The sequence below is a fragment of the Cervus elaphus genome, chromosome 9, assembly GCF_910594005.1.
Source record: "Cervus elaphus chromosome 9, mCerEla1.1, whole genome shotgun sequence".
Classification (NCBI taxonomy): Eukaryota; Metazoa; Chordata; class Mammalia; order Artiodactyla; family Cervidae; genus Cervus; species Cervus elaphus.
The window spans coordinates 45,030,585-45,052,703 of NC_057823.1; the positions used below are offsets into that span (position 1 = coordinate 45,030,585).

The following is a 22,119-nucleotide window of genomic DNA, read 5'->3' on the forward strand; positions in this document are numbered from 1 at the left end:
AACAACAAACATTTTCTCAATTTAAGTGAATAACCCCCTTAGATCAAGCTATGATTGCACTAATTTCGTAAAGAAAAGGGGAGAGTTGGCAGATTGGTTTTTTTTTTTTTTTAATAGAAATCACCATCAGCGATAAGTATTTGATTCTGTCTACTATAAATAGTTCTGGCTTCTCAACGATATTCGTGCTCGCTTCGGCAGCACATATACTAAAATTGGAACGATACAGAGAAGATTAGCATGGCCCCTGCGCAAGGATGACACGCAAATTCGTGAAGCGTTCCATATTTTGCCTTTTTTTCACGATATCTAGCCAAGGTGTTGTAACTCCTTCATAAGCAAGGTAACCTAACCCATCAAGGGCCCGTAGAGTCAGTCTCCATCCTCAATTCCTCCTCCAAAAGCTGTCGGACTCTCCCCAGTTTAGAATGTCTTTTCCAGAAAGACCTGGGATTGATTGCAGGGAAGGGTACACCAAACAGCAGGCAACACCTGGACAAAGGTCTGGGGGCCGGGCTGTCTAGGGACGCGGGGTGTGGAAAACCCACACAGCCAACCAGGACCCTGGGCAGGACGGAGTCCGCGTGGGTCTGGAGGCAGCGTGTGGGCTTGCCCTGGGCCCCACATCCGTGCCCTGAGCCCCAGCCGGTCTTCTCAGTTCAGTTCAGCCGCTCAGTTGTGTCCGACTCTGCGACCCCATGGACTGCAACATGCCACGCTTCCATGTCCTGTCCATCACCAACTCCCGGAACTTGGCTCAAACTCATGTTCATCGAGTCGGTGATGCCATCCAACCATCTCATCCTCTGTTGTCCCCTTCTTCTCCTGCCTTCAATCTTTCCGAGCATCAGGGTCCTTTCCAATGAGTCAGTTCTTCGCATCAGGTGGCCAAAGAATTGGAGCTTCAACTTCAGCATCAGTCCTTACAATGAATATTCAGGACTGATTTCCTTTAGTTGACTGGTTTGATCTTGCAGTCCAAGGGACTCTCAAGGGTCTTCTCCAACACCACAGTTCAAAAGCATCAATTCTTCAGGGCTCAGCTTTCTTTATGGTCCAACTCTCACATCCATACTGGAAAAACCATAGCTTTGACTAGACTGACCTTTGTAGGCAAAGTAATGTCTCTGCTTTTTAATACACTGTCTAGGTTGGTCATAGCTTTTTTCCCAAGGTCAAGCTTTTTTTCTAACTTTTCCCCCAAGTCTTTTAATTTCATGGCTACAGTCACCATCTGCAGTGATTCTGGAGCCCAAGAAAATAAAGTCTGTCACGGTTTCCATTGTTTCCCCATCTATTTGCCATGAAGTGATGGGACCTGATGCTAAGATCTTAGTTTCTTGAATGTTGAGTTTTAAGCCAGCTTCTTCACTCTCCTTTTTCACTTTCAAGAGGCTCTTTAGTTCCCCTTCACTTTTTGCCCATAAGGGTGTCCTCTGGGCACTGGAAATTCAGTGCCCTTGGCAGGTGGGGAAACTCCAAGCTGGTTATTCAAGTATTAATATTTCTTTGTGTCCTCCTAACAAGTGCTTCAGGCTTTGCTGGTGGCTCAGAGGTTAAACTGCCTGCCTGCAATTTGGGAGGCCTAGGTTCAATCCCTGGGTTGGGAAGATTCCCTGGAGAAGGAAATGGCAACCCACTCCAGTATTCTTGCCTGGAGAATCCCATGCACAGAGGAGCCTGGTGGGCTACAGTCCATGGAGTCACAAAGAGTCAGACTCACTGAGTGACTTCACTTTCTTTAACAAGCCCTTGGGAGTTCCATTATTTAGTATCTACATGTAAAACTTTTTCAATACCTGTTAAAATAGAAGACAGCAAACACAGCACCCACATCTTGGTTTCTAAAACATGCCCCCAGGGAAAGGAACCAGGCTTCTTGGCAAAGTGGCTGGTTCTAGGATGAAGCAGGAATATACCAAGAAGCCCTGTGCATCTCGTAGCAGCAGAAAGTAAGGCCATTTCTCAAATAAATAAATATAGAGGTGCCTCAGTGAGACACAGGAGCCATTGAAGGGGCTCCCAGAAGCTGAACCTTGAACACTCTAAGCAAGAAAAAGGAATATTAGATTGCAACCCAAACTAAAAAGTAAATGCCCAGGCATCTGTACTGATAGAACTGGTTAAATAAACACTGAATACACAGGGCAAGAGAAAAATCTCTCCTGGAGAATTTTCAGTAATTAACATAAATACTCCACCTTCAGACAGGTGGAGATCAGCAGAGGTCAGTAGCGAGGACCCCCATGGAAAGCAGGGAGCCGTGGTGTGGCTCCATGAGAACAGCAGAAAGCCCAGGCTAAGGGGCCCTGCAGGACACACAGCCAGTCCCAGACACACACAGATGGAAGACATGGGCAGGAAGCCATGTGAAGTCAGAATCAAAGGCTTGAAGGATGTGGTCACAAGCCAAGGGAGGCTGGAGCCCCTAGAAGCTGGAAGAGGCAGAGAGGATCTTCTCCTGGAGCCTCCAGAGGGAGTAGGACACTGGGACACCTTGATCTTGGACTTCCTGCCTCTAGAACTGGGTGCCAATAAATTCCTGTGTTTTTTTTTTTGCCAGGTCTTAGTTGCAGCATGCACAATCTATTTCCCTGACCAGGGATCAATCCCAGGCCCCCTCCACTGGGAGTGCCGTCCTAGCCACTGGACCACCAGGGAAGTCCCTCAAATTCCTGTGGTTTTCAAATTGCAGTGTGCTGTATTGTGTTTAGCCACTCGGGAAGCTCACACAAGTGACCACTTGGAGGTCACACAGGTGGTAGGTTGAAGAGTTGGGGTTTCAGCCTGGGCACCCAGGAGGAGACCAGCAAGGGTAGCATAGCCAAGAGCCAGGATCTCCTGGCAGAGTCTTCACACACACCTGCCTCCACCTGGGGTCTCAGTCAGCACCAGCCTTCTCCTAAGGCCTGCATCCCTCAATGACCAGGACCCAAGGGTATCGTGAGTGCCTGGAGCATTCCCCGCCCTGCCCCAAGGGAAAACCCCAGAGCGAGAGACCAGAGCACCAGAAATTTATTGAACACTCTGCTTTTCCCAAAGCACAACTAGCCACACCCATGGGGGTTGTGGAAGGGAGGGAGTGGGGCAGTCTCCCAGCCCTGCTCTCCTGGGCCAGGCCAGGGTGACCAGCAGGAGGACACCCCAGAGCCAGGCTGGGGGCGGAGGACACAGAGAGGGGAAGAAGACAGTCTGAGGGTGGAGGCTTCTGTCTGGAAGTCCCATGTCCCCAGTACAATGGGAGAGGAGTGAGTAGAGCAGATGGGGCCCTAAGAGCAGCCAAAGGGCACCAGGAGGGCAACACATGTTCCCCAAAGAGGGTGACACCATTTTTTAAGATGAAGCTCCTGTCCTGGGTCATGGGGAACACACAGACTCAAGCACGCGCACACACATACACAAAAATGTTACACTCCTGGGAAGAGGGGCGGATCCCCCGAGACCCAAGCCAAAAACTGGGAGAGGGTCAAGCAGGGACTGGAATGAAGCCCCCCAATTTATCACTTAGGGTGAGTTTTTGTTTTTTTCTTCTCAAAAGGGATATGTAAAAATCTACAACAAATCATGCCAAATTCATTAAGAATGATAAAAACCCAGCATCTCCCTCCTCACTTAAGCATCACACAGGGCCAAAATCGCCGACTGAGGAAGTGGCAGGGAAGTGACCAGGCCGGGTGCCTCCTCCCCAGTCAGAGCCCGGGGGTGGATCGCGCAGGCAGCCCAGCCACCAGCTTTAATCTGGAAAGCTGGGCGGGGAGGGGGCGGGGGCCACCCCAAGGGGAAGAGCATGTTTCCAAGGGAAAATTCTAAAAATAATAAAAGATATTTGAGCGGATGGTATTGGAGGTCTTGGCGCTGGGGATGGGGATGGGGGTGGGGCCGCCATCAGCTGTGCTGCTCCAGGTAGGCGGACAGGAGCAGCCCTGGTGGCAGGAAGTCCAGGTGGCGATTGCTGACCTTCATCTGTCGCTTGCCCTCCAGGTCGGCGCCTGCAGTGGAGACAGGCAAGATCGGGAAGAAGGCGAGGGTGCTGGCACCCAGGGACCGAGCCCTTCGCCCACCCTGCAGGAGGTTCCCGTGAGTTAGGTTGCCCCACCCACCCAGGTCCCAGGGCAGTGTATTCAGCAGCTCCTACTTCCAGCCTGCCTTCCCTCTGCCAGCCTGTTCCCTTCTCTCCTGTTACTTATCCCGTGTCCTAATGACACCCAGATGCACTACTGAGACACACTGGCCTGGTGTCAAGGGGACTAAACAAGGGTCCTGCCTGCTTTGGTCTCCCACCCCCTCAGAGGAAACTCCAGGCCCTGGGTGACTCAGTCCCCAGTGACCTCTCTTTTCCCAACATGTCACCCCAAAACCTGAATATAGCGGTACACAACCCAAGCTAGGCCCATCTCCCAGCCTCTGCCCTGGCTGTTCCCTCTCCCTTGATCCCTATATTCCAGAGCCATTCTCCTATGTTTAGGCCAGGGTCCCACTCTGGCAGAGAAGCACCCCCAGCCCAGCCCCTCCATGCCAAGTCAGTGGGAACAAAAACAAGCGTTGGGGCTACACCTCCCTCAGAGCCATCCTGAGAGGAACCATCTTGGGATTGCCATGGAAACTGTCTCCTCCACAACTCTGGGCAGGAGACAGATAGGCCTGGAGAGTGTGGACCCTGTGGGATGTCAAGGGCCACGAAGGGCCTGTGAGGACCCTCCCTGAGGGGACTTTGTCCCAACAGCATCCCCACTGAAAAAGGGGTTGCTGGACCCTGGAGGGGAGACTTGCCAAAAGTCACACTTGTGGCACAGTGGAGGCAGGCTACAGCTAAGTGAAAACTCTACAGACACTGGGGTCCCCTCATCTCATCTCAGGGTCCCTGGAGGCTCCACATAGGCCCCTGAAGATGCAGACAGAGGCACATCTGTGTCCACAGCATCATCCATCATGGGGACAGAGGTACAGGAGCTGCTGTTGAATTAAGGAAGCATCCCCCTGTTACCTTTGTGCTCATGATGTCCCTCCTCCCCTGATGCCTGTTGCCGGGTGAACAGACTCTGGTAAGCCCAGCCTCAGTTTCCCCGGGATAGAATCAGCTAACTGGGGCCCAGGGGCCACCAGGTACTTACTGGCTGAGATGAGATCCATGTACTGGCAGATGGCATGAAGCAGGAGCCTCTCGAAGCTGCAGAGAATGGGTGGTGAGTGGCCTGAGCTGGACACCATGGGGGGGGGGGGTGCCCACTGCACCTGCCCCCAAACATTCACCTGTTGTCCAGCATGGCCGTGTACACGGCCTGGGGGGACACAGAGAAGAACCTCAGCAGCCGCTCCTCCCAGGTCTCTAGTGTTTCCTGCAGGAGAGACAGGTCCAGCGGTCAGGCCAACTGTGGCACGCTGGCCCCCCAAATCCATGCCAGCCTCTGGAGCCCAAAGCCTTGAGTTCAAATGTGGCCTCTGACTCACTACATGAAGCTACTTAACTGTTTCCAAGGATACCAGGCACTTAGACATATCCACTTTTGAATGTCTCAGCCTTCTGCCTGGTGAACTCCTACACATCCTTCAGTACCCAACTTCATTGCCCCTGCCGCTCCCACCTTCAAGGACAGCCCTTGCTCAGCCCTGAGTCCTGCACTCTGATCATATTGGTCTGTATCCTGCCCATCTTCTCCATCACACCCCATTCACTGGGTTTCTGGTCTCCCCTCAACCCAGCCCCCAATTGAGAAGCTGAGAAAAAAGCCCTTCAAGAAAGACCAGAGACAAAGAGAGGCAAGGAGACAAGGTCAAGGCTGTGGTCTGGTACTCACCATGGGAATACGGCTCCGCTTGAGGACAGCTCGCAGACGCCTGCTGATGCGCTGGAAGCACTCCCGGGGCGTGTAGGCAGGGTCCTCTGTGAGAGTCCAAGCAGCGGGGCAGATGAGGAAGCAGAGCCCCAGGCTCCACCCCACCCACACTGGCCTCCCATCTACCAAGCTCCCAAACCGGGCTCCTCCCATCTACCAAGCCCCCGCCCACACATCAGACTCCTCCCCCACCTGCCCTGGCCCCACCCTCTCACCCTAGGCCATGCCCCCATCATGCCTCTGCCTGCCACTTGCACCCCAGATCCAGACCCACCTCTCCGCCTGTCTTCCCCGCGGGTAGGCCCCCTCCTCCGCGCCTTGCTCTTGCTCTCATCCTCCAGGTATCGGAGAACACGCTCCTGCTCCTCCCCAGAGCGGTTCATGAAGTCATTCCAGATCTGGAAGAGAGGCAAGCAGGCCCTGACTGATGACTGAGCACTCTCAAGCCTCAGTTCCCCCATTTGGCCAATGCACATGGTGGGGTCACAAGCGCACGGAATTACTCCTCGTGGACACATTTGACCACTGGGTCAAGAGTTCGTGGATCATCTGTGTTGGGGGGTGTCAATATGGACCAAATACATCCTCAATTCTGTCAGTAATTCCAAAGTAAGCAAATGAACCTCAGGTGCTGGAAGGTTCTGGGGTGGAGGGGTTGCTGGCCTCTTGAGGGAGACTCAGGGACATTCATCAAGGGACCAGAGAGGGTTCAGTGCAGGCAATGCTGGTGGTTTGGGGGAGGGGGGAGCCAGGCAGGACATGGGGCCCCCACCTCCACATAGGTCTCATTGCTGCAGGCTTCTGCAAAGATGCCAGGTGCCGCGGGGGGTGCCAGGTCCCCATCCTCCAGGCCAGGTGTTCCTCCATCTGTCTCCAGCAGGGTCAGGAGGTACTGTGCTAAATGGAAACAAACAGTCTCTGGGCTGGGGGTTGCATTTGGGTCACCCCAGGCTTCATGGGGTCCAGAGGCCCATGTTTCCTCCCATCCCCCCCACCTCTATATTTAGGGCCTTTACTCTCCGGCTCACACCAGCCTCCCCTCCTCCACACTCCAGCTGTCTTTCCCAGAAGACACAGGAACCGTCCAGCCTCCAGAACTCCTACATCGCCTTGGCTTGGCTTGTTGTATTCTTACACCACCTTTGGAGCCCCAGCTCCAATGCCCAGAGCTTCCTCACATTTTCCAGCTCAGGGCCAGTCTCAGATAACAGAACATGCACGCCATTGCTGTCTGAGGCCTAGGAGCCCCCAGGAGGCGCCCTTCGACCCCTGCTCACTGTTCTCCAGGCGCTGGAGGCTCTTCCGCCCCTTGGCCTTGGGCACGAGGTCTGAGTTCCGCACAGCCTGGTTGATGAAGTGCTGCTTCCGCCGGGAGGCCGAGAGCCTCTTCACCTGGGAGCTGGCTAGAGCGGGCAGGCAGCCCGGAAGGGGCCTGTGGGTCGGGTTTGGATGGGGGGGCAGTCCTCAGGGCCAAGACAGGCCAGGACCCCCAGGAAGAACCCTACCATCGCTGCTGTCTCACAGCCACCCTGGCTTGGTTTCCCTCTGCAGTGGGAAGCTCACCCCCATTGCACGTGGAGCCCTGGCCCCTAAGAATGTCACTGTGCCACAACACTCAGGAGGCAGATACCACTGAGGACAGATGAGTAAACCAAGGCTCACTGAAGGGAAGCCACACGTTGGTGGGGCCGCTGAGCGGGGTGAGGGAGCTGCTCCCTGTGCTCCCAGGCTTCCAGGTTTGAGCTGTAAGCCAGTGAGGCCCGCGTCTCCTTCCTCTGGGAGTTTCTCAAGAGATTTAATTTGATGATGCATTCCTACCTGCCCCCTGCCCCCAGCCTCTGACAACAGGTAAACCAGAAAACAGCCCCCAGAAGATAAGGCGCTGCCTGAAGCTATCTGCCTTGTGCCCCCAGAGCCCCCTGCTATGTGCTCAGGGCCTGGATGGGGGAAGCAGGCAGAGTGGCCCCCTCTGAGCACAGGTACTAATCCTGGAAATGGATTAGTGGCCCAGGCAGGCCTCCCACTGGGGACGTGAGGGCCAGGCAGTAGGTGGCTACGTGGGAGGGAGGGGGCAGGTATTGAATGGAAACTTCCTGGTAAGAAGCTGCAGGGCTGTCATGGTCAGCCCCTGACTACGGGCTGAGAGGAGGGTCCCACCAGGCTCAGAAACCCTCATGCTGAGAGGCTGATGGTAGATTCTGAGCCTTGGAGGGTCTGGGGTGCCAGGACTCCCCCTTCCTCCTTGCCCTGCACTCTGGCCCTAGCCCACCAGGCACCCCCTCCGTGCCGGCTGTCCCCCACCCCACTGGATGCCCGTGCCCCAGTCTCCTCACTCCTCACTCCCATCTCCTTTTGCCTTCTGTTCAAATCTCCCAGCCCCTCACTGCTTTCTTATCCTGATGGCTGCATCTCCTACCTCCCTGCCCACAACCCACCATGACCTCCATGCACAGGTAGGGTCTGATGTCCATTGCACCCCTGTCTAGCATACAGTAGGTGCTCAGAAAATAATTACCCAATCAGGTCTCTAACAAAACCCCATGATTCCAAGACTGAGTAGGACCCAGAGTCTAGAATTCCACCCAAACTTTCCTGGTGTTTGGGTGACCTCAAAACACAAATTAAAACAGAAGTGTGACCTCTCATGTACAAACAGCTGTTAGAAAATGCCATGAAGCCTTAGGATATGAAACAAGGTGCCTCAAAGAAGTTAGGAGTGAAGCCCATGCTCATTAAGGCTTATACATATATAACTCCTTGAAAGGAAAGCTATGACAAACCTAGACAGCGTATTAAAAAGCAAAGACATCACTTTGCCAACAAAGGCCTGTATAGTCAAAGCTATGGTTTTTTCTAGTAGTCATGTATGGATGTTTGAGAGTTGGACCATAAAGAAGGCTGAGCACTGAAGAACTGATGCTTTTGAATTGTGGCCTTGGAGAAGACTCTTCAGAATCCCCTGGACTGCAAAGAGATCAAACCAGTCAGTCCTAAAGGAAATCAACCCTGAATATTCACTGGAAGGACTGATGGTGAAGCTGAAGCTCCAATACTTTGGCCACTTTATGTGAAGAGCTTTCTTACTGGAAAAGACCCTGATCTGAGGAAGATTGAAGGCAGGAGGAGAAGCGGGTGGCAGAGGATGAGATGGTTGGATGGCATTACCAACTCAATGGACATGAGTTTGAGGAAGTTCCGGGAGATAGTGAAGGACAGGGAAGACTGGCATGCGGCCACACATAAGGTCACAAAGAGTCGGACACAACTTAGCCACTGAACAAAACAGTCCCCAGCGTTAAGTTTTTGCACTGGACAGAAAGCGTGTTACATCTTGATCAGGAAGCAAACAGGCTGATGAGCCCCAGCCCTGTCTCCTGAGGTTGGAGTGGGGCAGACTTCATGGATGATACTACATGTTAGGCAAAAATCTATGAAGAATTAGCTGATGGATAAATTAATCTGGCACAAGTACCCATCAGTGGAGACACACAATCAGTGGATAGGATTCAAGCACTTTCACTACTGGGGCCTAGATTCAATCCCTGGTTGGGGAACTAACATCCCACAAGAAGCACTGAGCAGCCAAAAAGAAAAACAAAATAGGAGACTAGCATGCAGGCAGAGACAGGGATCAAGCCTGGTATCAGCCTTGAGCTTGAATCCCAGCTATGATACTTAACGATGTGACCCAGAGCCTCAGGTCTTTCTCTGCAAAGAGGATAAGAATGACCCCCTGCCAGTCCAGGAAGGGCACTCAGAGCCAAGAGAAACCAGGACACACACCTCTCCCCAAGCTGCCACCTGCTTGGTTTCCTCCTGTAACTGGGAGCTCAGCCCCTGAGCCACAAGATTGATCACAGCAACATCCTTGGTTAAGTGACAGTCCTTAGTTAATCAATCACTGTTACAGTAGGAGGCAAATACTACTGTCCAGACACCCTTTATTCAGATTTGCAAACCAAGGAGCAAAGTCTTTATCCCAAGATCCCACAGCTGGGAGCAGCTGGGAGAGGATGGGGCAAATCAAGTCAGCACACAGTCACTGACTCTGAGGCTGGCTGTGACCTTCCTGAGGCCTGGGCACCAACACCCCAAGCTCCAGATTCAGCTGTGGCCTCCTCAGGGCTCTGAAACCTGTGTCTCCACCCCAGCAGCTGGACGCATGCCAGGATGGTGCCTGGTGGGGCTGATAACAAGACCACATCCGGGGGGAGCTGTTGGGAACATCAGAGCTGGGCGGGACTCAGGGAGAGCTTGGGCCCTTGGGGTGTGGGGCTCCCCGTTACCTCAGGACCCAACGTGGAACCAGGGCTGGAACCTGGTCTGAGTAGGACCACTCCCAAGCCACCAGACTCTGCTTCCCTCTGGGGCCACAGTGGGGCAAGGGGCTCAAACTCAGGTCTGGTGGGCCCCTCAGACCACATCCCACTGTGCTTGGATCTAGCTGCTCCCTGCCCTGCTCCACCACTACCTGTGGCTCCCCAGCACCCTCAAGGCAAGGCTCAGCCCCTCCCTGGCCTGGCACTGCACTTGCCCGGTCCCACAGGGCTCCTGGGGCCTCGCTGCTCTCTAGGATCCCAGCACTTCCAGCAGGAGCCTTGGGGCTGATAGCAGGACATCCATGCCCCACCCTGTCTCTCCCTTTCACTCCCTCTGCTCCAGGCACTGAGTCCTTTTACTGCATTTTAAACCCACCTCAGGGACTTTGCATGTGCTCAGCCTCCTGCCTGAAGCAACCTTTTCCTGGCTCCCAGTCTAGGCTCAAAAGTTACCTCCTGGGAGAAACCACCCTGCCCCCAAGCTGGCCCAATCAGCCCCATTTCCGGCTTTACCAGTTGGCATCAACAACCAGCTGGCCCTCACACTTGTTTACTCCTGGTTCTCACCTCCTTCACTAACCCCAAACGATAAGGACAGGGTCCCTCTCTGCCCCTGCTGGGCCCTCAGCAGCTGGCCCCCCAGCAGGCTCTCAAGAGCTATTTGTTAAATGAGTAGCTGAACTTCTGTTTACACTCACCAAAGTGCCAATTCATTTGGGTGGCCAACTTCCCTGGCCACCCAAAGAGACCACTTTACAGACGGGGAAACTGACCACACAGACAGGCATCTGAGGTTTCCTGGACCAGGCAGGCCCCGGGGAAAAGTCTACACCTGGCAGGGGCCAACATCCAACAGGGATGGACGGGCCTGACAGTGGAAACAGCTGCTAAGCCAGGTTGGCCCAGGGGAGGGCTGACAGGCTTCTTTGCCTCCCTCAACTCTGCTCCCCAGTTTTGAGACCGGCCTTTGACATCCCCTCCTCTGGGCAAAAATACACCTTCTCAGACACCAGCCCCTCCCCCAGGGACAGGCCAGAGAGGAACCTGCTTCCCCAGCAGGAAACCAAGGAGGGCTCAGAGCGGAGGTGACTCAGGTTGGGGTGGGGCTGACGGGGGAGCAAACCACCACCCCACCCAGGACACAGAGGTGAGCGGGGTGGGGGCAGGCCAGAGGGACTCTACTGTCAGGTAAATTACCCGTTTTGGGTGGTTAAGGCCCTTTAAAAGGGGGTAAATAACCACATCTGTAGACACCCGTATAGCTTCTGGGTAAATACTCGGGTGGAAGTAACAACACCAAATAAAAAATACAATAAAGCAATCATAAAATACCAAAGTGATAAAATTATTTTAAGACACCTACAACAGTAAGCTATTTAAGATAATTATCAAAGAACAGATGGTCCTCTTTGCTGGGCGCCTCCAATCGCAGGGTCACCGACCCCAGCCACTCTGAGAGGGGGCCCGTTGTTCCATTTTACAGGTGGGGAAGCTGAGGCTCAGCAGCGGGTACTAACCTGCCCAGGCCGCTTGGACGTGCCCACGAAGGGGCAGAAACGGAACACAAGCGAGTGGACCGCGGGAATTTCTGCATAAACATTCGGGTTAGGAAGAAACCTACGACCCCTTCCCCGGGGGTGGGTGGGTACCCATATGGGGTCGTCCACCCGCTTTCAGTCTAAGTCCCAGGACACACAGCCTCGTGTTAACCGGCTGTGTAAGCCCCCCTTTCTTCTGGATGTTCACCCGGAGAAAAACAAAGAAGGCGTCCGCCTGGAAGTTGGGGGCAGACAACCCCGACGGGTACCCAGGACCGGTGCTGGGTGAATCCCCAGCTTGGAGACACGAACAGCCGCCAGTGGGTAAACTCCAGATCACCACCAGCGCGGTGACGGGTACATCGCACGCAGCGGCAGCGCCTCCCTGGAGCCGGCGATTCGGCGCCTGGGACCCCTGAGGCTCCGGGACTCCCGCGCCCGGGGCTCCGCAAACGCGGACACCGGGGTGCCCCCCTGTGCTCCGGCAAGTACCCAGGCGTGATGGGGATGGGGTTTCCCCAGGAACACCTTGTAACAACAAAGCCCCTCGCCACCCAGCTCCACTCGAGTGGGGTACCCCCAGGAAAAGGGGCGGGGCGGGGGCTGCCGCCCGCGAGGGGTAAGGGATGGGAGCCCCGGAAGCGCGCCCCGCCCGCCACCACACCGCGCTCACAGCGTCCGCCGCCCGCCAGGGGCGACCCTAGCAGCCGCCGCTGCTTCCTCGGGACCGGCCTCAGGGTTCTCCAGAACGACCATAGCTTGGATGCCGCCGCCGCTGCTGCCGCCGCCGCCCGGCAGGGCCTTCTCCGGGCCGGGCAGGAAGTGACGGGCGCCCGGAGGCGGGCCAAGGCGGAGCCTGGAGGCTGGACACGCCGGGCGGGGGCCGTGGCCACGTCCCGGCCAGGCCCCGGCGGCGGGCCAGGGACACCCAACCCGGGGCAAGGATGGGGACACCGAGGCAGGGGGCCGCTGCCGGGCTGTGGGCCGGGCCCCCTGCCCCCGGGGGACCGTGAGGAAATTGAGGCCTGGGGAGGGAGGCAGGAAGGGCACGTCCTTTTCAAATGCTTGGACAGACCTAGTGCCCCGTGCCACACACCACCCCACCCCACCCCCCCGCGGCATCAGGGCTCTCCTTCCACCAGCCCCCTCCGGGAACCTCCTTGAGCAGCCTCCGGATCCCGGCTGAGTGCCTCAGTTTACTCTACTCTAAAGATGCAACGTTGAAAGGACTGATCCTGAAGCTCAAGCTCCAATACTTTGGCCACCTGATGTGAAGAACTGACTCGTTGGAAAAGACCCTGATGCTGGGAAAGATTGAAGGCAGGAGGAGAAGGGGACGACAGAGGATGAGATGGTGGGATGGCATCACCGACTGGATGGACATGAGTTTGAGCAAGCTCTGGGAGTTGGTGATGGACAGGGAAGCCTAGCATGTTGCAGTCCATGGGTTCGCAAAGAGTCGGATAGGACTGAGCAACTGAACAAAACTGAAAGATACAACACGGACTTCACTGGTGGTCCTGTGGCTGAGACTCCTCCAGCCCAGTGCAAGGTCCAGGTTTGATCCCTGGTCAGGGAACTAGAGTCTGCTTGCCTCAGTTAAGACCTGGTGCAGACAAATAAATAAATAGAAAATAAACATTAAAAAAAAAAAAAGGAACAAAGCTAGCGGCACCTTTCTTTGCCTTTTAGAATTTATTCATTTAACAAATGCCCACTGTCACTGAGATAGGGGCTAAGTCTCCAGACCCAGTGATAATCAAACAGACCCCTTCCCCTGAGTGGGATCAGGAAGAGAGGACTTTTGGAAAGAGGACTAGCATATGCAAAAGTGAGAAGGGTGCAGCAGGCAGAAGGAACAGTCAGTGTAAAGGTCCTGGGGCATCCAGATAGCCAGAGCAGGATAATGGGAGAAGGAGGGGGGTCAGTGGTAGGCAGAATAAGATAGAGAAGAGGGGACAGACCAAAGGTTGTCCTTTAATGGCAGATCTGGTTTTTGACCCAAGGGCAATGGGTAGCCAGGGGAGGTTTAAGAACAGAAACTTAGACGTGCTCTAGAATCTAGAATCCATCCTTCATTCCACAAGAAAAGTGGGAAACTAGGACCATGATGGGCCTTCCCAGGTGATGCTAGTGGTAAAGAACCCCCCTGCCAATGCAGCTAGACATAACGGACCCAGGTTTGATCCCTGTGTGGGGAAGATCTCTTGGAAAGGGAAATGGCAACCCACTCCAGCATTCTTGCCTAGAGAATACCATGGACAGAGGAGCCTGGTGGGCTATAGTCCATAGGGTCGAAAAGAATCAGACACAACTGAAGCAACTTAGCACGCATGTACAGAAGACCATGATATGGGACACCAAGGGATGCAACCCACCCAGATCCAGCCTGGTGGAAGCTGTACAGGACCAATTATCACATTGCTTTAACAAGTAAAGAGCAAGAGGAGAAAAAAGAGAGAGAGAGGAGGAGGAGGAACTATTACAAGACCCACGAAAGCACACATTGTATGACCCCATGTAGATAAATGTGGAAATAAGGGAAAGAATCAAGGTGATGGGAAATGGGATCTCTGGGGACAGTGCTTGGGCAGGGTCTCTAGGTGTAGGGGCGATATTTGGTCTCCAACTCTAGCCCACGATGACCAGCCACTCAATAAATGTGCCAACCTGGGTCTTGACCTGATTCTTGAGCCTCATTCATTCTGTCCTCACCCTTTTATTTTCTCCCCTTGACTCATTCCTCTCCTCACCCTTTTTTTTTTTTTTTGGCAGAGGTGGGGAGGGCAGCACAGTGGGGCATTTGGGATCCCCAACCAGGGATCAGACCTACATCCCCTGCCGTGGACCCGCAGAGCCTTAACCACTGGACCACCAGGGAAGTCCCTGTCATCGCCTTCCTAACACCCTCCCAGATCCTTGGCCTGCCCAGGAGCCACCGCTGTTCCCCAGAGCCCCGGCCCCCTTCTCACTGCTCTCCCAGGCCCATGCAGCTGAGCAGCCTCCCCAGAACAGTTCCTCCCCTCTCCAAGTATCCCAGGGTCTCCTCATGCTGACCTGACCCTCATTACCACCCTTGGGTGCTTAGTCACTTCAGTCATGTCTAACTCTCTGTGACCCCTCAGACTGTAGGGGTCTGTAGGAGAGACTGCCAGTCTATCTGTCAATGGGGTTCCCCAGGCGAGAATACTGGAGTAGGTTGCCATGCCCTCCTCCACAGGATCTTCTCTACCCAGGGATCAAATTTGCACCTGCTGCATTGCAAGTGGGTTCTTTACCACTGAGGCACTGGGAAAGCCCCTCCAATACCACCCCAAAAGGATGTTTTTCCCTTTTCTGAATTTTTAGGCCATTGTCATGATGCTGAAGGTATGAAGAGGGTGAACAGAGAAATGTCCCCCTTCCCCCCATCCCAGGCTCATTGTACTTTCTTTTGGAGATATTTAATGCACTTTGGAGCCCGTGCACATTTTTTAAATTAATTAATTTTTTTACTATGCTGGATCTTTGTTGCTGCACTCAGGCTTTCTCTAGTTGCAGATAGCAGTGGTTACTCATTGAGCTGGCTTCTCTTGTTGCAAAGCACAGGTTCTAGATTGGGCTTCAGTAGTTGTAGCACATGGGCTTAGTTGCCCCCTGGCAAATGGAATCTTCCCAGATGGACCAGGGATCAAACCAGTGTCCCCTGAATTGGCAGGCAGATTCCTAACCACTAGACCACCAGGAATGTCCTTTGTGCATACTTCATTGTTTTTCCGCCTTTTAATCTTTGTTTTACACAGAGGACATCATCTTTTCTTCTGCACCTTCATGCCCTGTTTCCTGCCTCACAGTCTATTAAATCCCCAGAAATGGTATACATTTCTGAGTGTGGATTTGGAGATCAACATAGTTCTCTATAAACTACCCTCCACCTGGTTCCCACCAGCAGCAGCACAGGTGACTGTGTCCCCAGTGCAGACAGCAGCCAGTTGATTGCCCATTAGGGTGAAGGTGGACAATCCCTAGGGATCTGATTTGCATCAAAGTCTTGGGAAGGTTGAGTTAGTGAAAGAACAGGCATCTTCTGACCACCAGATACTGGGCAACCCTCCCTCGCCCTTAACTTTCCATGGCTCCCCAGTGTCCTGGGAAAAACCCTGGCAGCAATGATACTCAGGGCCGTTGAGGGCTGGCCTCACCACCAGCCCAGAGCCCCAGCCCCATGGAAGGTCAGAGGCATGGCCTCTAACAGGCCTCATCCCCTAGTCTCTGAGGCTTTGTCCCTCTCCTTTTCTTGCTGGTGAGTCTCCTGGGGTAAGGATGGGTCCTTCCCGGGTCTACAGCATCCTCTAGGAAGCCTACTGCTCCCCCTGCTCGGCTCCATACTCCCTTCCCCAGTCCTCCTCCTGTGCTCTCATCCTTACCTTGGAGGGGGAGGACGGGATGAGGGAGCAGGGTGTTGCTCCGGTGAACAGAGGGCGCACAGGCAGGGGAGGGAGTGGTCAGCGGCTGCAGGAGAGGCGGGAAGGCGGGGCACGGTGGGATGAGGGGTATAAACGCGCAGTGGCTGCAGCTGAGGAGTCCAGGAAAGCTGTGACCCAGACCTTGTAGCTCATCCCCGGAGGGCGATCGGGAAGTAACGTTACGGCAGCGATCGTAGGGTGCAATCCCGGAGGGTGGTCAGGAGGAAGAGGGTGGCAATGCAGCCCTTGTCCGCGTCTGGGCCTAACGCGTCCTGGTGGGCGCCGGCCAATACAACGGTCTGCCCCGGCTGTGGCGCCAACACCTCGGACGGTGCGATCCCTGCGCCTTGGCCCGTGGACGCCTGGCTGGTGCCGCTCTTCTTCGGCGCGCTGATGCTGCTCGGCCTGACAGGGAACTCGCTGGTCATCTTCGTCATCTGCCGCCACAAGCAGATGCGGACGGTGACCAACTTCTACATCGGTGAGCGCCCGGCGCTTCACGGTGCCGGAGGGCCACTCCGGGGGTCTTCGAGAGGGTGTAGTGGCCGGGGGGCGCCCCTAGCGGTGAGTCGGGGTCCTCTCAGTTGGGGATTTCTGCGCTGCAGAGCTCCTGGTCCTTTTCCCCTACTGTACCAGTACCTTAGGCTGGAGGTCGCCAAATGTGGCGTTGAAGAGTTCCATCTTGACTAGATTAGTTAAAAGGGAGGTTGGAGAGGGTGGTGTATGAAGCTCTGGCCCCTGCCACTCAAGGAAGATGTCCGATTGAAATGTGGTTCTTATAACACCGTGTGGGATGAATAAAAGGAGTGGGGCAAAGACCGCGTGGCCCACGGGCCCCCAGTTGGCAACCACTACCCCAGAGGCTCAGTTTATACGTTTGTGTGATGAGGGTGCCCTACCCGGGTGAGTACTCACTCAGTCCGTGTTCTCCATTCTCTGTTGGCTGGCACCACTCAATTTGCAGATGAGAAAACTGAGGCCCAGAGGGCAAGGGCCTATTTGCGGTCTCGACAGGGGTGAGCACGGCCCATTACTGCTTGAATGGCTACAAAGCAGGTGCTGGGTGGGGGGTGTTTGAAATATTAAAAAGTGAGAGGAAGCGCCCAACTTCTCTGCCCACGGATGCTGGGGTCTCTCTGGGTGCCTCCCGAGCCGCCCTGCTGGTCATTCGGACAAAGGCGAGACCCAGGAGGCTGGGCCAGGGTGCTGAAGGGCTAGGGCGATGCGCCCCACATTCAGAACCCGCGCGTCCCCGGCCTGCAGCCAACCTGGCGGTCACGGACTTAATGTTCCTGCTGTGCTGCGTGCCGTTCACCGCTCTGCTCTACCCGCTGCCCACCTGGGTGCTGGGCGACTTCATGTGCAAGTTTCTCAACTACATCCAGCAGGTGCGCGGGCTGAGGGCAGGAGGGCCGGGGGCGGAGTCTGGGTGTGGGCGGGGTCGGACCTCCTGCGGGCCGGTGGGAGCCAGGGGCGGCTGTGGAGGTGGGCGGGGCAGAGTCTGGGTGGGGGCGGGGCCCGCCTCCCTGCGGCCTGGTGAGGGCCCGGGACCCGGTGCGGAGGTGGGCGGGACGGGCACTGGGACTGGGTTACCCACCAGGGCTAGGGCAGGTACTGGGATCCTACTAGGATGGCTCTGCCTCTCCTGGTCTCAGTCTTGGGGGTTTCAGGCTACCCCCGAAGGCTCCTCCCTCCGCCACCACCCTGGGCTCCTTTCTGGCATCCCCTTCTCCTGCCCCTTCAACTGTGGGCCCTGGAGACCTTCCCGGGTCAGGTCCTGCCTGTACTCGAGTGGCTGGACAGTGGGGGACCCGCAAGGAGGGCGCGGACGGGGAAAGACCCTGACGGGGCAGGGGGCCACGCGCCGGACTCCCGGCCTTCCCCAGGTCTCGGTGCAGGCCACGTGCGCCACCCTGACCGCCATGAGCGTGGACCGCTGGTACGTGACAGTGTTCCCGCTGCGCGCCCTGCACCGCCGCACGCCCCGCCTGGCGCTGGCAGTCAGCCTCGGCATCTGGGTGGGTGAGTTCAGTGTGCGGGTCGCACGGGCTGGGGGAGACAAGCCTTCGTCCCTGGGCTCACCCCCTCCCACTGCCTCGATCGTGCATCTGGGAAATGGGCGCACTAGCGCTCCCTGCAAGGGCGCCTGAGGGCGGGGACCCAAGTGGACCCGCGCCTAGCAGGCGCTCAGTGGCCCGCTGCCCGGGAGGCACCGGGGAGACCCGGGCCCTCTTGCGCCCCTCGTCCCCCCGGGGCAGGGTCTTCAGCAGGGCCCTGATGCAGGCTCGGCTGTCGTGTCGGCGCCGGTGTTCGCCCTACATCGCCTGTCGTCCGGACCGCGCACCTACTGCAGCGAGGCCTTCCCCAGCCGCGCCCTCGAGCGAGCCTTCGCGCTCTACAACCTGCTGGCGCTCTACCTGCTGCCGCTGGTCACCACCTGTGCCTGCTACGGGGCCATGCTACGTCACTTGGGCCGGGCTGCCGTGCACCCAGAGACCGCCGACGGCACCCTGCAGGTGCGCGGCTGGCGGGCGGGGGGACGGGACGCGGCCTGGCTGAGGGTGGGGGGAGATACAGTAGCGGCGAGTGAGGCGCATCTACGGAGGCGGGTGGGGCGGTGGCCCGGGTTGGGGAGTAATTCGAGAGGGTCAAGAAGGGGAGCGCCCGAGGAGGGGTGTCGTCGCCGCCGGCCCTTCGCCTTCCCTCTTCTTCCTCCCGTCTCCCCAGGGGCAGCTGCTGGCGGAGCGGGCGGGTGCCCTGCGGGCCAAGGTCTCGCGGCTGGTGGCGGCCGTGGTCCTGCTCTTCGCTGCCTGCTGGGGCCCCATCCAGCTGTTCCTGCTGCTGCAGGCGCTGGGCCCGGCCGGCGCCTGGCATCCGCGCAGTTACGCCGCCTACGCGCTCAAGATCTGGGCACACTGCATGTCCTACTGCAACTCGGCGCTGAACCCACTGCTCTACGCCTTCCTGGGCTCCCACTTCCGCCAGGCCTTCCGCCGCGTCTGCCCCTGCGCTCCCCGGCCGCTCCCGCGGCCCTGGCGGCCCGGACCCTCGGACCTCGCGACCGCCGGCCAAACCCAGCTGCGACGCCTGGGCCACGCCAGGCCCCCCCGAAGTCAGGCAGCGGTAGTCCCAGGCTGCGCAGGCTGTGCGTTCTGAGGGAACACGCTGTGTCTCTCTGAGCCCTCTCTGAAGGGATCGAGATGGGCCCCCTGAAACAGGCGGGCTTAAACAGCAGCTGCTATTATACTGTTTTTGCCCCAAATCATAAGAGTGTAAAGGCCTTGTCCTCTTGCAACATTTGATACAAATCTGCTGTATGTTTGCCACTGTTGATGTTGTAATTATTATTTGTGTTTCCTGAATTGAAGATGCTTTGTTGCTGACATTTTCTGGAACTTTGGAGGAAGTCAATAGGACTTTTCACACACTGCCCTGTGGATGACTGTACAATTGTAAGCCTGTACAAATGCCATTTTCAGAGATGCTAAAAAGTGAACGTGATGTCCATCTTATAATGGATGAAACAAGGTATTCTTGGTACCTTGTGAGTGAGTGTTCAGAGTCCTGGCTGGAAAATCATGGGTGTCATTGAATAAATAGCAGAGACATCACTTTGCAGACAAAGGTCTGTATAGTCAAAACAGGTTTTTGCAGTAGTCATGTATGGATGTGAGAGTTGCAACAATCTTTATAGGAGGCTGAATACCTTAGAATTGATGCTTTCGAATTGCAGTGTTGGAGAAGACTTGAAATCCCCCTGGACAGCAAGGAAATCAAACCAATCAATCCTAAAGGAAATTAACCCTGAATATTTATTGGAAGGACTGATGCTGAAGCTGAAACTCCAATACTTTGACCATATAACGTGAAGAGCCGACACACTGGAAAAGACTGTGATGCTGGAAAGATTGAAGGCACAAGGAGAGGGTGGCAGAGGATGAGATGGCTGGATGGCATCACTGACTCAATGGATATGAATTTGAGCAAACTCTGGGAGACAGTGAAGTACACAGAAGCCTGGCATGCTGCAGTCCATGGGGTCACAAAGAGTGAGACATGACTTAATGACTGAACAACAATCCAAGGGAGCAGGATTATTGCTACATAACACACCCCCAAATAAAGAGGCATATAGCAGCATCAGTGTATTTTTCAAAACTAGTGTCATTTAAAAAAAATATTTATTTGCTTGGAGAAGGAAATGGTAACCCACTCCAGTATTCTTGCCTGGAGAATCCCATGGACAGAGGAGCCATGGACAGGTGAAGCTACAGTCCATACCACACACACATGATCATAGCAGCTTTATTTGTGATACTCCCAAACTGTCAACAAACCAGACATCCTTCAGTGGGTGAGTAGTTGAAAAAACCATGGGCTGGTCCATCCACAACTGCTCAGCTGTTCTAAGTTATGAACACACTGTTGATACACACACACCCACGGCAGATTTCTGGGAATGATGCTGAGTGTAGGGAGGAAGCCTGCGAAGGTTACATAAGGTATGATTCCATCTGTGTAACCTCCTCAAGGTAACAAAAATATGGAATGGCGAGCAGATGCAGCGTGGCCAGGGTAGGAGGTGATGGGAAGCAGACAACATGCGGGACCTTTGTGACGGAGCCACTCTGTCCCTGGATGTGGTGGAGACACAAACCTGCACATGTGACTGAACTGCAGAGAAGGGAAAGGGCACACACGAGCACAAATGAAACGGGGGCTCCAGATCCACAGGTGGGACACAGCAACCCTAATACCCTGATTCCAATGTTGTACTACAGAGTTTTGCAAAGTATCACTGTTGGGAGATGCCTGGTAAAGGGTGTGAGGGAGCTATCTCTGCATTAGAATCCACAATACTCTTGAAAAAAAGTTTTTAAGAAATGATGTGAAAAGCTTGAAAGGGGACATCTAGGAAGCAGCATCTTCACAAAACTGCAGACCCTTGCTTTATCCTCAAGTCTGTTCACCTGAGGACTGTTTTCAGAGCCCCTTCTGTGTGCCAGGTGCTGTGTGTGAGGCACCCTCCGACCCCTGCCCATACAGAGCCCCTGTCTAGTCGGCAATGGGGCCAGTAAGTGGCAAGCTACTGAGATAGATGCAAATAAAAGCAGTGCAAAGGGTTACCAAGGAGATATGGGTGTCCTTTGTGAGCAACTGTAAACCTGACCATGATTCAGGGAAGGCTTCCTAGATGAGGTGAAGCCAGGAAATGTGACCTCAGCTCAGAGGTGGGGAAAGAGCATATCCAATGGAGGCCACAGCCAGCGCAAAGGCCGTGAGGCAGGGTATGCCTGGTGGATCTTAGAAATAGGTGGGAGGCAGGTAGGGCTTCCCAGGTAAGGATGGGAGATGAGAGAAGTGAGAACAGAGAGGTGGCCGAGACCTTATAAGCAAGGAGATGTACTGGGTCTTTCCTGATTGGATGGGAGCCATAGGAGGCTTCTCAACAGGGAGGGGTGTGGTCTAAGGTATGAGGAGATTTTTTTCAATTCATTATATCATCATTATGATTACTCTAACCTTTGTGGCATCACCGACTCGAGGGACATGTGTTTGAATAAACTCCGGGAGTTTGTGATGGACAGAGAGGCCTGGCGTGCTGCAATTCATGGGGTCGCAAAGAGTCAGACACGACTGAGTGACTGAACTGAATTGAACCTTTGTGGGGTGCCAGCACCAGGCCTAGGCCAGTGCCGCTGATTTGGGTGGGGATGGAACCCGAAACCACAGCATGAGAATAAACCCCAGAGGTTAGGGTGGGTCAGGAGAGGGGTTAATTTCAATTTCAGATAAATAAACAGTGACAAAATTTTTAGTATCATTATGTCCTGTGCAAAATTGGGATATATATAAATTATTCGTTGTTTTGCTTTTCAATTGTGGTGCTAGAGAAGACTCTTGAGAATTCTTTGGACTGCAAGGAGATCAAACCAGTCAGTAGTGGAGAGTGAAAAAGTTGGTTTAAAACTCAATATTCAGA

The 22,119-nt window shown here is 55.0% G+C and overlaps 2 protein-coding genes and 1 non-coding gene across 3 annotated transcripts; 2 read left to right on the plus strand and 1 right to left on the minus strand.

The window, feature by feature from the left end:
• Nucleotides 1–185: 185 nt before the first annotated feature.
• On the plus strand, nt 186–292 carry LOC122701067. The gene has a single exon (XR_006342917.1). It is a non-coding gene; the product is annotated as a U6 spliceosomal RNA (small nuclear RNA).
• Nucleotides 293–2,997: 2,705 nt separating this feature from the next.
• R3HDM4 (R3H domain containing 4) lies at nt 2,998–12,521 on the minus strand. The gene is made up of 8 exons (XM_043912612.1): nt 12,365–12,521; nt 7,112–7,266; nt 6,607–6,731; nt 6,109–6,232; nt 5,796–5,881; nt 5,251–5,336; nt 5,112–5,167; nt 2,998–3,989 (listed from the first exon to the last, which is right to left on the minus strand). Exons 1-8 carry the CDS (start codon nt 12,445–12,447, stop codon nt 3,886–3,888), a joined length of 819 nt encoding a protein of 272 aa, XP_043768547.1. The 5' UTR covers nt 12,448–12,521; the 3' UTR covers nt 2,998–3,885.
• A 3,582-nt stretch (nt 12,522–16,103) lies between these two features.
• On the plus strand, nt 16,104–19,804 carry KISS1R (KISS1 receptor). Its single transcript, XM_043913998.1, has 5 exons — nt 16,104–16,617; nt 17,400–17,524; nt 18,023–18,158; nt 18,420–18,652; nt 18,864–19,804. The coding sequence occupies exons 1-5, from the start codon at nt 16,374–16,376 to the stop codon at nt 19,290–19,292; spliced, it is 1,167 nt and encodes a 388-aa protein (XP_043769933.1). The 5' UTR covers nt 16,104–16,373; the 3' UTR covers nt 19,293–19,804.
• The last annotated feature ends 2,315 nt before the right edge of the window (nt 19,805–22,119 follow it).